Here is a 14,610-nt window from a genome sequence, read left to right as displayed (position 1 = left end):
AATCAGTAATAGGAATAGTAATTTCTATATAGGATATTAATAGTGATGGGAGGAAACAAATGTTTTGGCTCTCACAAATAAAAGAAAAATAAGAAATAAAGTACAACTAATTCATAATTTTTGAATTATGAGTGGGTCTTCGTTGCAGTGCACGAGCTTCTCATTGCAGTGGCTCCTCTTGCTGCAGAGCACGGGCTCTAGCTGTGTGAGCGTCAGCAGCTGCAGCTCACAGCCTCTAGAGCCCAGGCTCAGTAGTTGTGGCACAGCTTAGCTGCCCTGTGGCATGTAGAATCTTCTCAGACCAGGCATCAAACCTATGTGCCCTGCTCTGGCGTGTGGCCTGTCATTCACTGTACCACCAGGGAAATCGACTAGTTCATAATTTAAAGAAAAATCAATCTTTGGATTATTTGCAAGGTGCAATTTTCATTGTCCTTAACACCTGAGAATTTACTAGAAATGTGTAACTTTCACATGGGTCCTAACCTAATGAGTCAAAACCTATAGATTTTCATTTTCCAGGGTTTGTGAGTGACTTCTTTCCTCACTACAACTTGAGAAGCACTGCCCAACTGTATTATTCCACTTAAATGTTAGGTTGTAAAGAAATATAAATAATTAAACACATTTAGCATCACTTTTCATTTTAAATACTTTCTTTTTGAAGTTTACATACACCAGTAAATATTTCCTTTATATATTTTTTAAGCTACATTTTATAGGCTTGGTTTATTTACTATACCTGCCACATCATATATGTTACTTTAATTCAATCAAAATACTTCTAAACTGTGCATAGGGTGGAGGGTGGACCACTAATGTATGAAACAAATTTATTAATTCCAGTCAAGATGCATTCTGAATTGTGTTTATTGAATATAATGAAATTGGCAAGAACACAGTCATTATTTTATTAATATATAGCAAGATACAGTGAATTAAAAAAAGAGCCTGTGTCTGCAGCTTCCTAAGCACAAAGTTGATTGAAAGGATTCACATTTGTGTAAATCACCCTCTGCAGATACAAACAGAAATGCTTTATGTGTATATGCTGCATTATGCAGGTTATAGCGTCAGATACTTAGGGGCAGGGGTGAAGCAGGGCAGAGAGGCCAACTTTCAGAGGGATGATTTAATACAGGAAAACTGGGAGGCTGAGGGAATAGGGTTTCATCTCAGAAGGAAAAAAAAAGAGAATCTTCAATATGGATTTAAAGAAAGCTGGAGTTACCTAGCTACACAGAAAAGGAACAGATGTTAGAGTAGATGAAGAGAGAGTGTAGACACAGTGACTCTTCTGCTCTCTCCTCCTACGGGTTCAAACAGAAGCCACATCTTTCTTAGTCTCTGTGAGGGGCTGTTAGGTCACTGAGCCTTTGTTCTCAGGGCTTAGGACCATAGTATCAGTTGTAAGAACTAGTTTACTGCTAACATTCTTCCTCCATATATTACATAAATTTAAGTGCAAGAAAATATAATAGACTATATGAATTGTTTTTTAAAAATAGAATAATTTTTAAATGACGTATAATCATAATTGCTTATACATACACCTGTGCAATAATTTGAAAATAATAAGATGCTTTTTTGTTTTAGGTTTATGCAATCAATAGTGCTGGTGCAGGGCCAAAGGTTCAAATGAGAATAACCATGGATATTAAAGGTACATGAACTGCCTTCCCATGAAATGCTATTGTCTTAAAAGTAATTATAATTTATATTCTGTATTAGAGTTATGGATGTAGGTAAGCTTTTAAATGATGTGTATACATACAGTAAGTATACATTAAGTAATAAGTAGTAATATATGCTTAATAAAGCTATAATTAAAATACCTAAATCATGAGGCAAATTACCATGTTAATTACAGAGGCTGTCTGCTATATTTCTTTTCCACTAAATTGAAATTTTGCTGAGACAAACTTTATAATTGTATTTTATGATTTTTAAATTTTATTGAAAAGAAAACTTCTTTAAATTGCCCATGACTGGACTTTGACTAGTTCTAAGTAGATTCTCTGACTGATCTTTTTTTGAAAGTCAGATTCTTCTAAGTTAATAAAATGGTGTTTACTGAACTACCATATAATCAACTTTATGATTCTGGCTATAAAGTAGATCTATCAGTTCATCATTGACAGGGATTTTTTTCATAGAAAATATATAAAACTTTAGAGACTCCCTTCCCTCACCAAATTCCACAAAACCCACAGAAGATTATTAAAAGGACTTTAGGGCCACTCAGTTATTCAGGGTGCCTTCTCAAGAATGAAAACAGGCACACAATTTTGTCACTGCTCTAAAAACCTGTGTAAAACCTGCAGAGAGATTAAAAAAAAAAAAGAGAGAGAGAGCTTCAATAGAATTCCACCTGATCCTCTTTCTAAAATGAAAACCATCTTCTCTCAGTCTTCGGTAACTACAGGCAGCACAGTGATTAAAACGCCATCTTTAGGCTGGTCGAGGGTCGAGTCCCGGAGGTTGAATCCTGGGTTGGCCACTTGCTACCTTGTTTGGCCTTAGACAAGTTTCTTAACACCTCTAAGCTTGTGTAATAGAGATAATACTAGTTCCTACCTTGTGTTGTGAGGGTTAAGAGAGAATCTGAAAAACCCACAGTGTCTAGAAACTTGCTTTGATAAGGATAAGAAATATTCACTGTAAGATGAAGCTGATAAATTTTATTTTTTCACCATTGGGTAATTTATATAACTGTAATACTATTTGTTATTCAGTGGCAGACTTACTCATATATTCAACATGTAACAATAGATGCATTATATTTAGTAAAACTTCCCATTTCAGATACTTTGCTCATCCTCCAGTAAAGATGTCTAATTCTGACTTCCCACACCTTACATAGAGCAGATAGACTCATGACCAGTTATCTAGAGAAGATGGGTGAGTACTGGTAGCAGTGATGGGGTCTAAAAAATTGAATTTTTCTCCAGTAATATGCCTAATTTTATTAATGACATGGAGTAACATTGGATTAACAATTGTATCAATTTGGACAGTACCATCCAATGACAGATTCCTATGACTAGAGAAACCTTGTCTTGGGGGCTCCCCAGTGGCCTCCCTAGAACCTGGAGGCTGTTCCTGCCACATCCTTTCTTCCTTCCTTCTTGTCATTTACACATGTCAGAATTGTGATCTTGCCACCTACTATTGCTCCCTCCTCCCCTATTCTTCACAAATATTTCCCCCAGTAAACTTCCTGCATATCTAATATCATCATAACTCTGACATCTCAGAGGAGTGAGCTAAAGAATTGAGTCAAAAAGATTTGGTTCATGTCCTGATACTTCCCTTTCACAGCTATGTGGCATAAAGCTGTTTTCCTCATTTATCAAATGGAAATGATATTGCCAAGATTATGACGTGGTTAAAAGGCTTTTTAAAAAGATTTTATAAATATGGGAATTGAAGTTTGATTAAGCAACTTTACTGATGCTCAAACAGCTAGTGTGTGGAGCTCTAAGATGAAACAAGCAGAACTTCTACAAATATTATTTTTGAAGATACTTGTATGCATTGATGGTAAAATGTGAATTATGACACTTGTAGAAATTATTCTGGAAATATGTGTTAAAGTTAAAAGTACATATATCATTTGCTCCAGAAATCCTGCCCTTGGGAGTATATTCTATAGAAATAAAAGAATCAGTGAGTAAGACTTAAGATATAAGGCAGATTAGTGAAGCAAATGTTCAAAGACTGAAGGAAAAGTGAATTCCCATCACTCGGTGAATGATTGAATAAATGTGACGCAGTTGTACCATGACATATAATATAGTTATTAAGAAGAATGAATTAACCCAGAACTTGGTGACTTGAAAAGATTTACACAGTCATTGTAATAAAAAGCAATATGTGGTGTAATTATAATACTTAACAGAGCCCCATTAAAACGTATCAGTGAGAAAAATCCATTATGTATGACTGTATGTATTTTTATATGATTATGTGAGCATAAAGAAAAATGAGAGGATATCATCTAGTTGTTTGGTATGGATAATTGTGGGGTTGGAGGACAGGGCTCCTGGTATGCCTAGAACAGAAATTAGTGAACCAGCTAAAGGAAGTAAGAGAAAAAAAAAACACTAAAATAGTATGATTTAATACATTTGTGAAAATTTTATATATATATGTATATATGGTTTGAATTTCTTTAATACATGAAGAGGAATCAGATGTCTGAAAATCACACCTGGGCTCCATTATCTCAGACAAGTCTCAAATATATAATTATATCATTAGGAGGTAATAATTGCCAAATATCTGCTGTATCCAAACAAAAATGTTTCATGTTATTTAGGTTTGTCATCACTTTATCTGTAAATTACCTGCATGAAAGGAGAATTTAAAATGATTTTCTCTTTTCTGTTAAGAACAAAAAATCAACAGGTAGTGATATTTCGTCTTCATGTTTACAGCTCCAGCACGACCAAAGACCAAACCAACCCCTATTTATGATGCCACAGGAAAACTTCTTGTGACTTCAACAACGATTACAATCAGAATGCCAATATGTTACTACAATGATGACCACGGACCAATCAAAAATGTACAAGTGCTTGTAGCAGAAGCAGGAGGTATCATCACATGCCAGGTTATCTTGTTAAATTGTGGAGTGTGGACTGCTGAATGCTAAAGACATTTCCATTCAAAATTAGTAATATAAGATAGACTCTTGATTATTACACATCTTTTGAGCTTAGTAGATTGTCAATAGTATCATTAATTTTACTGATCATTAATTTATGCCTAAATAGTTTACCAAAATTAAAAGACATGTGCTTAAAATATTTATGTATTCTATATGCTGGTAGGATTTTGGCAGGATGCAGTCTTGATAGCTTCTTTGAAGGTGGGAAAGAGTCACTCTTGACTGAAGAATGCTTTTTCTCTGAGACGTCATTCTCCACAACAGTGTCTATGGATTCATGTGTGATGGGATGGATAGGGTTACCTGCTTATCCAGGTAGATCAGTTGAATCATTCCTGGTGGTTCAGAAAGTAAAAGATGTTGCATCCAGATTTTCCTCATGCAATTATAGAAATGCCTTTTATAAATGTGAAAATACATTTGGATATGACTTGTAATAATTCTTCTTTTTTCTGAAAATAGCTCAGCATGATGGAAATGTAACAAAGTGGTATGATGCATACTTTAATAAACCAAGGCCATATTTTACAAATGAAGGCTTTCCTAACCCCCCATGTACAGAGGGAAAGGCAAAGTTTAGTGGCAGTGAAGAAATTTACATCATAGGTGCTGATCATGCGTGTATGATTCCTGGTAATGAAGACAAAATCTGCAATGGACCTCTGAAACCAAAAAAGCAATACTTGTAAGTATAGTTTATGCTTACTATGCATCATGATAGCAAGCTAGTTGACATTTTTAACCCATCCATCTACTCCTCCTTTTATTTTTTCCAGTAAGTACTGGATATCCATAATGTATTGTGACCTGATGCATGATAAAGATCAACAAGGCATTGTCCTTTCGTTCAGTAAAAGTACAGTTCTAGGGAAAGCAGGCAAACTTATATTGTGGTTTGAAATAAGCAACTAAGGGCAATATGAATATTGTGCAAACTGGAGAACTCAGGAGAATTTAATTCTTTTCGTAAAGGGCTATGTGACTAATGTGTGATGTTTTGTCTTATTATTCTGCCATGCATGCTGATGTATGTACAGTTTTAGAAACACTATCCTTGTCTTCCAGTTAATTGTGGCTTCCCTTTACTTCAGTCATAAGAATCATTTTCAGCTCTTCATATTATCAAACATCTAGATGATGTATTAAAATATTTATAATTCACTTTAGTATTTGGTATTCTGTAGATCATAATACTCGAATATAAAAACAGATGTTGATATTTTAGCTCTATTAAATGCTTTGCTAAATTTGGCTTTTTTCCTACTAAGTTGACTATTAAATCATTACTATACTTTTTAAAAATTTAATTTCCAAAATATAATTTTAATACTAAATTTGAAAAATACAGCTAATTTCACTTTTGCCTACTAGTTAAAGCGTTATTAAATTCTTCATGAACATCCTAGGGCAACTTAACATTAGAAAGAGAAGTTAGAGCTTTTTTTTTTTTTTTACAAATGCCTATTATCTGTTATTAAGAACACTTACTTGGTTACTAAATTATGCCCTGAGATTAATCATCATACAATAATAGTTACAGATATGATATACTACAAAGTTTTATATCCAAGAATTATTGATTTTGCATAATTTTACCAAATCATTTCATATAAACCATAAAATCATAAGAATTTGAGAACAGCAGAGATTATTAATGTAGATTGATGTTATGTTTTAAAATAAGGTAAATTTTGGTTGTCTCTGTGCTGATAGAATTATCCAGCAATTTTTAAGGTTGATTTTCTTCTGTACCCATTTTCTATGTTGTATGTCATGGAAGCATATAAAGTGAAAATATAGCTATGCACACTCAGAATTAATAAGCATTATTCTTTATTTACATGTGAACAAGGTAAGTTTTATATGATCATTCTAAATCTGACTTACTGGTATTTTCAAAGGTGGCTAAAGTGTAGTAGTTATGTTTAATTTAAATTGTGCTTGTGCTGACATTAATTAATTTCATCTGAACAAATCTATGAGAAAGATGATCTATTGAATCTGATTAACTGCTGACTATTCATGAATCTGGTCAAATTTTTCATCACACTCTGATGAAGTTGAAAAGGTCTGTGTCCAGGATAATTGTTCATCTCACATAAAGATACTATTTGTTCTGATGGTGGCAGATTTCTAAGTTTATACTTTGTAAATTCATGTTCTCTGAACAAAAATGTCTTTTTCCACAGCTATTTGTTTAAATTATACATGGGAAAAAAAAAAGTCATATGTAAATTGTTTTTCTTCTTCCACAGATTTAAATTTAGAGCCACAAACATCATGGGACAATTTACTGACTCCGATTACTCTGATCCTGTTAAGACTTTAAGTAAGACATTTTTGTAGTTTAATTTATAATCTCAACATGCTAATCATAGCTGTAATGTTCCTTAGTAAATGTATTCCATGACTGAATGTTCTCAAGTATAAAGTCACTTCAAGGTTAATTATGTTGACTAAGACAGAAGCAGTATTTATAATACTCTTTTTAAGTGATGGACTCCATCTATTCAAATTTGGATATAGGTTTCAATATGGTGTTCAGTCTAGGCTGATGTGTATGGACATTACACTAAGAAAATATTTGTTTTAATATGCAGTCTTCTAAGTAAAACATTTTTACTTCATAAAAATGAAAAAGGATTAAGGAAATTTTTCTGAAATAATCCTAAAAGTTAGAAGCTTATCAGTCTTTGTAAGTTTTCTGTCTGATCAGTGCTTTCCTGAGTTTTTCCATTGTATCCACCCAGTCAGGCCTGGATAAGTACTCTTCAGTCAGATGCAAGTATACTTCCTCCTTTTCTCTTTCTCCCCCTTCCTCCCCTTCTTACTGCTACTTCTTTCTCTCCTCCGCCTCCTTCACCATCAACGTATCTAACATTAAATATTCTGCTCCAGACATACTCTGAGGTCCTTAGTATGTGTTAACTGATGGATTCTTCACAATGATCCTTAATTTAGGTCAGTGGTTCTCAACAGACTGATTTTACTGTCTGGGGATTTGGCAATGTCTGGAGCCATTTTCGGTTGGGTTGTCCTCTAAGTGTGGGGATTGAGCTCGTGGCATCCCGTGGGCAGAGAGGTCAGAGGTACGGCTGCCTGTCCTCCAGGGCGTAGGCAGGCCCCTCCAGCAAGGAATTATCTAACCCCTAATCAATGTGCTGAGGTTCAGAAACCCTGTTAGGTTGCTAATGTTAGTTCCATTTTGCAGATGAGGAACCCGTGGCCCAGATTCAGTAATTAAGTGGCTCTACCAGCACAAATTTTATAACCATCCTGCAAATGCAGGATTTAGATCTGGATTCAAATCTTGACTCTCTTTTCTCAAGTGGTAATTTCTATTACCCTCAGAGTTTCCTTATTTGGAAAATGGTGATATTATCTGCCTTGAAAGATTTATGTAAAACAACACGGGTAAATATATTAACCTTTTATAGTTAATAAAAATGCTGAATGCCTAATAGCTTCTTTTTGATAGGTTATAATGAAAGATTTTAAATTATACTTCCTTGGGAGCAATTCTTTCCCTCGGACTTCTCTGAGTAATTCACGACTTTGTGTGTCCTGTGTATCAGTCTCTGAGCCTGTGGAACTCTGTGTTGTTCAGATCCACAGTATATATCACCAGTGCAATAGATTTCAGTGAGAGTTATGGTTGAGAGAAGATAGAAAATGTTCCAGCATTTTTAGTTAGAAATTCTCATCTGGTTCTGGACCATTAATTGTATAAAAAGCCAGTTTCTGCTCATATGGCTTAGAGAAATGACATTCTGTAGATACAGTGCTAAAAAGAGATTACTCTGTTGTATTGTTTGCTGTGTATTATTCATCTCACAGCTTCTTGGGTTTGTATAGATTATTGATATGAGGACAGCATATTCAACTGGTTATCTGGAGTATAAAGTTGACACATCTGGGTTAGTAGGAATGAAAGAAGAGGGAAAGTCAAGCATTAGGAACCATAGTGCACAGGGACGTGAGTGAGTCCTCAGGTACTACAAAACAGCATCCTTGTGGCCACGGATGTACCCCATTCAGCACTGGCCACAGGTGGTCTCAAGACGTTTCTCAGCGATGGTCTCTTCTTTTTCTTCCTGTCTCTCACAGCCAAGGCAGTGGCATACAATAAGTAATTCTAGAAGGCAGGAGAAATACGCTTGTTAAGCTCTCGGATTCCTCTCCTGGAATCACCACCACCGCCCGAGTCACCCAGGTGCTAATGTGTGTGTACCCTGGTAACAGCAGGAGTGTCAGAGGATGTGATATACAGAAGGAAGGGCAGAGCACCAGATCTTACCAAGGTTAGAGGAGGCACTGGGGAGCCAGACTGGACTCGGCAGGTGGAATGCCATTGGGGTGGTAAGGGGTAGTGACAGGGAAGGCTCATATGTATCTATAATCAGTTTTTCAGGGTTAATGTTATTTGTTGGAGAAGGAAATAGCAACCCACTCCAGTGTTCTTGCCTGGGAAATCTCATGGACAGAAAGCCTGGCAGGCCACAGTCCATGGGGTCAGAGAGAGTCAGACGTGACTGAGCATGCATAGACCCGTGACATAAGGACAGCCTTTCAGGTTCCTCCTTAGAGTGGCCTTCAGTGGGCTCTCTCCTGGCGGATAGCAGCTCGATAGTAGGCTTTTGTTCTGTAATGCTCACTCTGACCGCACGGAATTCTGCTACCTAGATAGTTATCTGTAGCTAGTAAAACAGTACTGGGCAGAAGTAGATGGAGTTTAAAGGATGCAAGCCTCAGTTATGGTGAAATGAAATGTTCAGATTTGTAATGTGTCATGTACCACTGGAGCAGAATTCTTTGATCTAGAACAAAGTAGCTCAGTCATTCTGCTGGTGAATGGATGTAACATCATCAATTTCTGGCCTCACATCATTATTATTTTTACCTAGCTATTGGATATTGTGGTTCTGGGTCTGTCCGGTTCACTCTGATGAGTCAGGCACTAAAGTGCACCCTCCAGAAAAGATGCTGGCCTCAGTTGATATTCATAAAATGCCATGAAGTCATAGTTTTTGGAAAAATAACATTGCTGGGGAGGATATAGTAGAAGGACTCAAAAAAAGAAATAAAGTTGACCATTTCTATAGTGGGCAGTGGTCAATGGCAATAATGATTTCACAGCTGTGAGAGTAGGGGCCAGCAAACAGTAAATGCATTGGTATAATATCCCTGGGGTCATAAGAGTACAAAGGATGCACTTTGAGTCCTCTGTCTCTAATATGTCATGTATAGGATACAGGACTAGTGGCTCCCAGCATTTCTCACAAGCCTGCCCAGTACTTGGGTGTATCTCACACTTTAGCCAAAAAAGTCTAGGTCCCCTCTAGGTCATCAAACCACCACTGGATGTACAGTCATTCACTGGTATTTTGCACCCCACAGGCAAGGAGCTTCAAGTTGAGTTACCCATCAGTACAGTCTTCAGGATTTAAGCACCTTTTGAAGGCTGTGTTTTGAAGTTAGTATAGGACAGGCACTTATAACACTGGCCATTTTGATAGTGGCTGCGACTGTAGAGATATTATTATTGGGATGTTAAATTAGGGGCATGAATCCCTGATGAACTAAAAGGCTTAAGATTAGTGAAAAGGCTAGCAGCGGGGCAAGCGAGAAGGGGCCAGACAGGGCTTTGCTAAATAAAGACGAATAAGGTGGAAGAGGAATCACACCTGGGGAAGTCTTGATGACCTGTAGGAATAATGCAAAATGGCACGTGCCATCATTTTAATCCTAAAGATATACTTACAACTTGCTTTTATTTGCATTCAGGACTGAGCCTTAGAATTTTTATTAACCAAATTCACAAGAATTCTTAAATTCATTTGTAAAAACTCCTCCTTAGGTATATAAGTTTATGGAAACTGCTTGCAGGCAATGTTTTGATTACAAGGTTTCATTATAGAGGAGTCCTGTGATTTGAACAGCAGACACTCCTTTATGTACCTCACAGGGCTTCATTAAAGCTGAACAAGAGGAAACAAACTCCATGGCAAAGGCACTCTGTGATTGGTTTGTTTGTTTTTTGTCATAACATTCCTCATTTAATTACTGTACTAACGATGAAAAGTTTCATTTTTCTTCCCAAGTGAGAATACTGGGTCACTATATATGTTTTTGTGACAAAAGGAACGGGGGGAAGTTTTATGATGTTCACAGGCAGTAGTGATGTGATAGTGAAGCTCGTAAACTCTGCAGCCAGACAAGCATGTTTCAGGCCATTTTGGCACATATAGAACTTGTGACTTTGAATTAGTCACTTAACAAATTAACCTCTGCAAGTCTCATTTCCAGAAGTAGAATAATACCCAATTCATAAACTAACTGGGCTTCCCTGGTGGCTCAGACAGTAAAGAATCTGCCTGCAATGCACAAAACTCAGGTTCAATTCTTGGGTTGGGAAAGATCCCCTGGAAGAAGGAAATGGAAACCCACTCCAGTATTCTTGCCTGGAGAATCCCATGGACAGAGGAGCCTGGCGGGCTACAGTCCATGGGGCAGCAAAGAGTCAGACATGACTGAGCAACCTACACTTTCACTTCACACTTTCATAACTGGGAGATTAAATCAGATGAATGTACAGATTAATGCTGCTGCTGCTGCTAAGTCACTTCAGTCGTGTCCGATTCTTAGCGACCCCATGGACTGCAGCCCACCAGGCTCCTCCATCCATGGGATTTTCCAGGCAAGAGTACTGGAGTGGGGTGCCATTGCCTTCTCTGACAGATTAATGAATAAGGTTATTAATAAATATATGAAACATTTTTTACTTATGTGCCAAGCCCTTCATGAGTGTTTTTCTCTATATAGCCTCATGTATTTTTTCACTACAACCCTATAATGTGATTTCCTATTTATGGGTATCCCTAATGCATTGCTAAGAAATCTGAAGCTGGGTCTTTAAGCAGCTTGCCCAGGGTTACAGAGCTGGGGAAGTACACCACCAGCTTTTAGACCCAGGCAACCTGACTTCAGGCAATGTTGTGTTGCCTAGAAATTACTAAATGCCCTGGTAGCTTTCATTACTATTGCTAATTTTTCTGCTCCTGCATACTTCCTATCCTTGCTGTACCATTTTCTCCTCTCAATATTTTGAACTATTTCTAGCTGTTCTCTTTTCACCTTCTCAGCGTTTTAAGGCTAACATTAATACATGAGTATGCTTTATTTTTACACATAAAAATGCAGTAATTCCTTTTGTTTTTTGTAAACAATAAGTGTGACTTTTCTCTACATCCTGGAAACAATAGTATCTACTTCTAATATTTTACATAGCTGATATATGAAAGTAACATTTATTTAGGGTATTTTAATAGATATTTCTTGAATTACAACATAGAATGACTTCTGGTAAGCTCTTTGTACAGTATTTAAATATTCTGGATGGCTAGTACAGGGCTGAAAGAAAACTTTTTTAACTGAAGTTCTGTCATAATAAATGAGTTAAAAGCTCAAATTCACATTCTCTTATGTGATATGTATCTGTAACTAGGAGCTATATAACTCATTTAAATTCAAGCTTCTTCTTAGAAATATAAATGTAGCTTAAAAAGTCAGATCCATAGGCTGAGTTTAAGTAATGATAATTTTAATCAAAAGATAATACTTGTGAAAAATTAGTGCTTTATAATTATGATTTGATTAATTACAGTAGAACATTGTTATGCAAATAAAATGATTTGACCTTTCATAAGATTTTAAGTCTTGTCAGGAAATGACTTGTATGAATTACAAAAAGAATGCTCATACTTTCAAGCAGAAGAGTTCCATTTTCTGTGAGAGGACTTAGAGAACAATTTCATTCTGTACTGGTAATGCGATGGGTACATACACAGCAGTGAGTCAGCATCTGTCCTGGACAACCACAGTGCGTTGTGTCCTTTCCTAGTGGTACACTTGTAATGCACGTGCCAAAAGGATTACCTACTTTTATTAATACATTATTTGTCATTTCTTCACTTCACTTGGCTGGTGCTTTGGAATGGTAATTGAATTGGAAAATTCCTATGGTCTGTGAAATCATTTTTTTCCCACTGGATTACAGAAGGGAAGCAAAAAGCAAAGGAGAAAAGGAAAGATATACCCATTTGAATGCAGAGTTCCAAAAAATAGCAAGGAGAGGTAAGAAAGCCTTCCTCAGCGATAAATAAGAGGAAAACAATAGAATGGGAAAGACTACAGATCTCTTCAAGAAAGTTAGAGATACCAAGGGAACATTTCATGCAAAGATGGGCTCAGAAATGGTAGGGACCTAACAGAAGCAGAAGATATTAAGAAGAGGTGGCAAGAATACACAGAAGAACTGTACAACAAAGATCTTCATGACCCAGATGATCGTGATGGTGTGATCACTCACCTAGAGCCAGACATCTGGAATGTGAAGTCGAGTGGGCCTTAGAAAGCATCACTACAAACAAAGCTAGTGGAAGTGATGAAATTCCAGTTGAGCTCTTTCAAATCCTGAAAGATGATGTTGTGAAAGTGCTGTATTCAATATGCCAGCAAATTTGGAAAATTCAGCAGTGGCCACAGGACTGGGAAAGGTGAGTGTTCATTCCAATCCCAAAGAAAGGCATGCAAAAAAAATGCTCAAACTACCGCACAATTGTACTCATCTCACATGCTAGTAAAGTAATGCTCAAAATTCTCCAAGCCAGGCTTCAGCAATACGTGAACCGTGAACTTCCAGAGAACTTTTAAAAGCAGCTGGTTTTAGAAAAGGCAGAGGAACCAGAGATCAAACTGCCAACATCCGCTGGATCATGGAAAAACCAAGAGAGTTCCAGAAAAACATCTATTTCTGCTCTATTGACTATGCCAAAGCCTTTGACTGTGTGGATCACAATAAACCGTGGAAAATTCTGAAAGAGATGGGAATACCAGACCACCTGACCTGCCTCTTGAGAAACCACAGGTCAGGAAGCAACAGTTAGAACTGGACATGGAACAACAGACTGGTTCCAAATAGGAAAAGGAGTTCGTCAAGGCTGTATATTGTCACCCTGTTTATTTAGCTTATATGCAGGATACATCAAGAGAAATGCTGGGCTGGAGGAAGCACAAGCTGGAATCAAGATTGCCGGGAGAAACATCAATAACCTCAGATATGCAGATAATACCACCCTTATGGCAGAAAGTGAAGAACTAAAGAGCCTCTTGATGAAAGTGAAAGAGGAGACTGAAGAGGTTGGTTTAAAGCTCAACATTCAAAAAACAAAGATCATGGCATCTGATCCCATCACTTCATGGGAAATAGATGGGGAAACAATGGCTAACTTTATTTTTCTGGGCTCCAAAATCACTGCAGATGGGGACTGCAGCCATGAAATTAAAAGACACTTACTCCTTGGAAGGAAAGTTATGACCAACCTAGATAGCATATTAAAAAGCAGAGACATTACTTTGCCAACAAAGGTCCGTCTAGTCAAGGCTATGGTTTTTCCAGTGGTCATGTATGGATGTGAGAGTCAGACTATAAAGAAAGCTGAGCACTGAAGAATTGATGCTTTTGAACTATGGTGTTGGAGAAGACTCTTGAGAGTCCCTTGGATTACAAGGAGATCCAACCAGTCTATCCTAAAGGAGATCAGTCCTGGGTGTTCATTGGAAGGACTGATGTTGAAGCTGAAAATCCAATACTTTAGCCACCTGATGCAAAGAGCTGACTCATTGGAAAAGACTGTGATGCTGGGAAAGATTGAGGGCAGGAGGAGAAAGGGACAACAGAGGATGAGATGGTTGGATGGCATCACTGACTCGATGGACATGGGTTTGGGTGGACTCTGGGAGTTGGTGATAGACAGGGAGGCCTGGAGTGCTGCGGTTCATGGGGTCACAAAGAGTCAGACAGGACTGAGCGACTGAACTGAACCAAGACTCCAAGGTCTAGTGACTCAGTGCTACCTGATAAAGATGATTCTTTATTC

At 37.1% G+C, this 14,610-nt stretch overlaps 1 protein-coding gene across 1 annotated transcript in view; it reads left to right on the top strand.

The window, feature by feature from the left end:
* PTPRQ (protein tyrosine phosphatase receptor type Q) overlaps positions 1-14,610 on the top strand; it is a 229,553-nt gene that overhangs the window by 160,047 nt on the left and 54,896 nt on the right. The window contains exons 30-33 of the mRNA XM_070370967.1: positions 1,597-1,663; positions 4,440-4,598; positions 5,135-5,357; positions 6,928-7,001. Of these exons, the coding sequence (XP_070227068.1) occupies positions 1,597-1,663; positions 4,440-4,598; positions 5,135-5,357; positions 6,928-7,001 (523 nt within the window). The remainder of the gene's footprint in view (positions 1-1,596; positions 1,664-4,439; positions 4,599-5,134; positions 5,358-6,927; positions 7,002-14,610) is intronic.

The sequence above is a fragment of the Bos mutus genome, chromosome 5 (assembly GCF_027580195.1).
Source record: "Bos mutus isolate GX-2022 chromosome 5, NWIPB_WYAK_1.1, whole genome shotgun sequence".
NCBI classification, from domain to species: domain Eukaryota; kingdom Metazoa; phylum Chordata; class Mammalia; order Artiodactyla; family Bovidae; genus Bos; species Bos mutus.
Note: the sequence above shows the minus strand (reverse complement) of the source record. Positions and strands in the feature narration are given on the sequence as shown.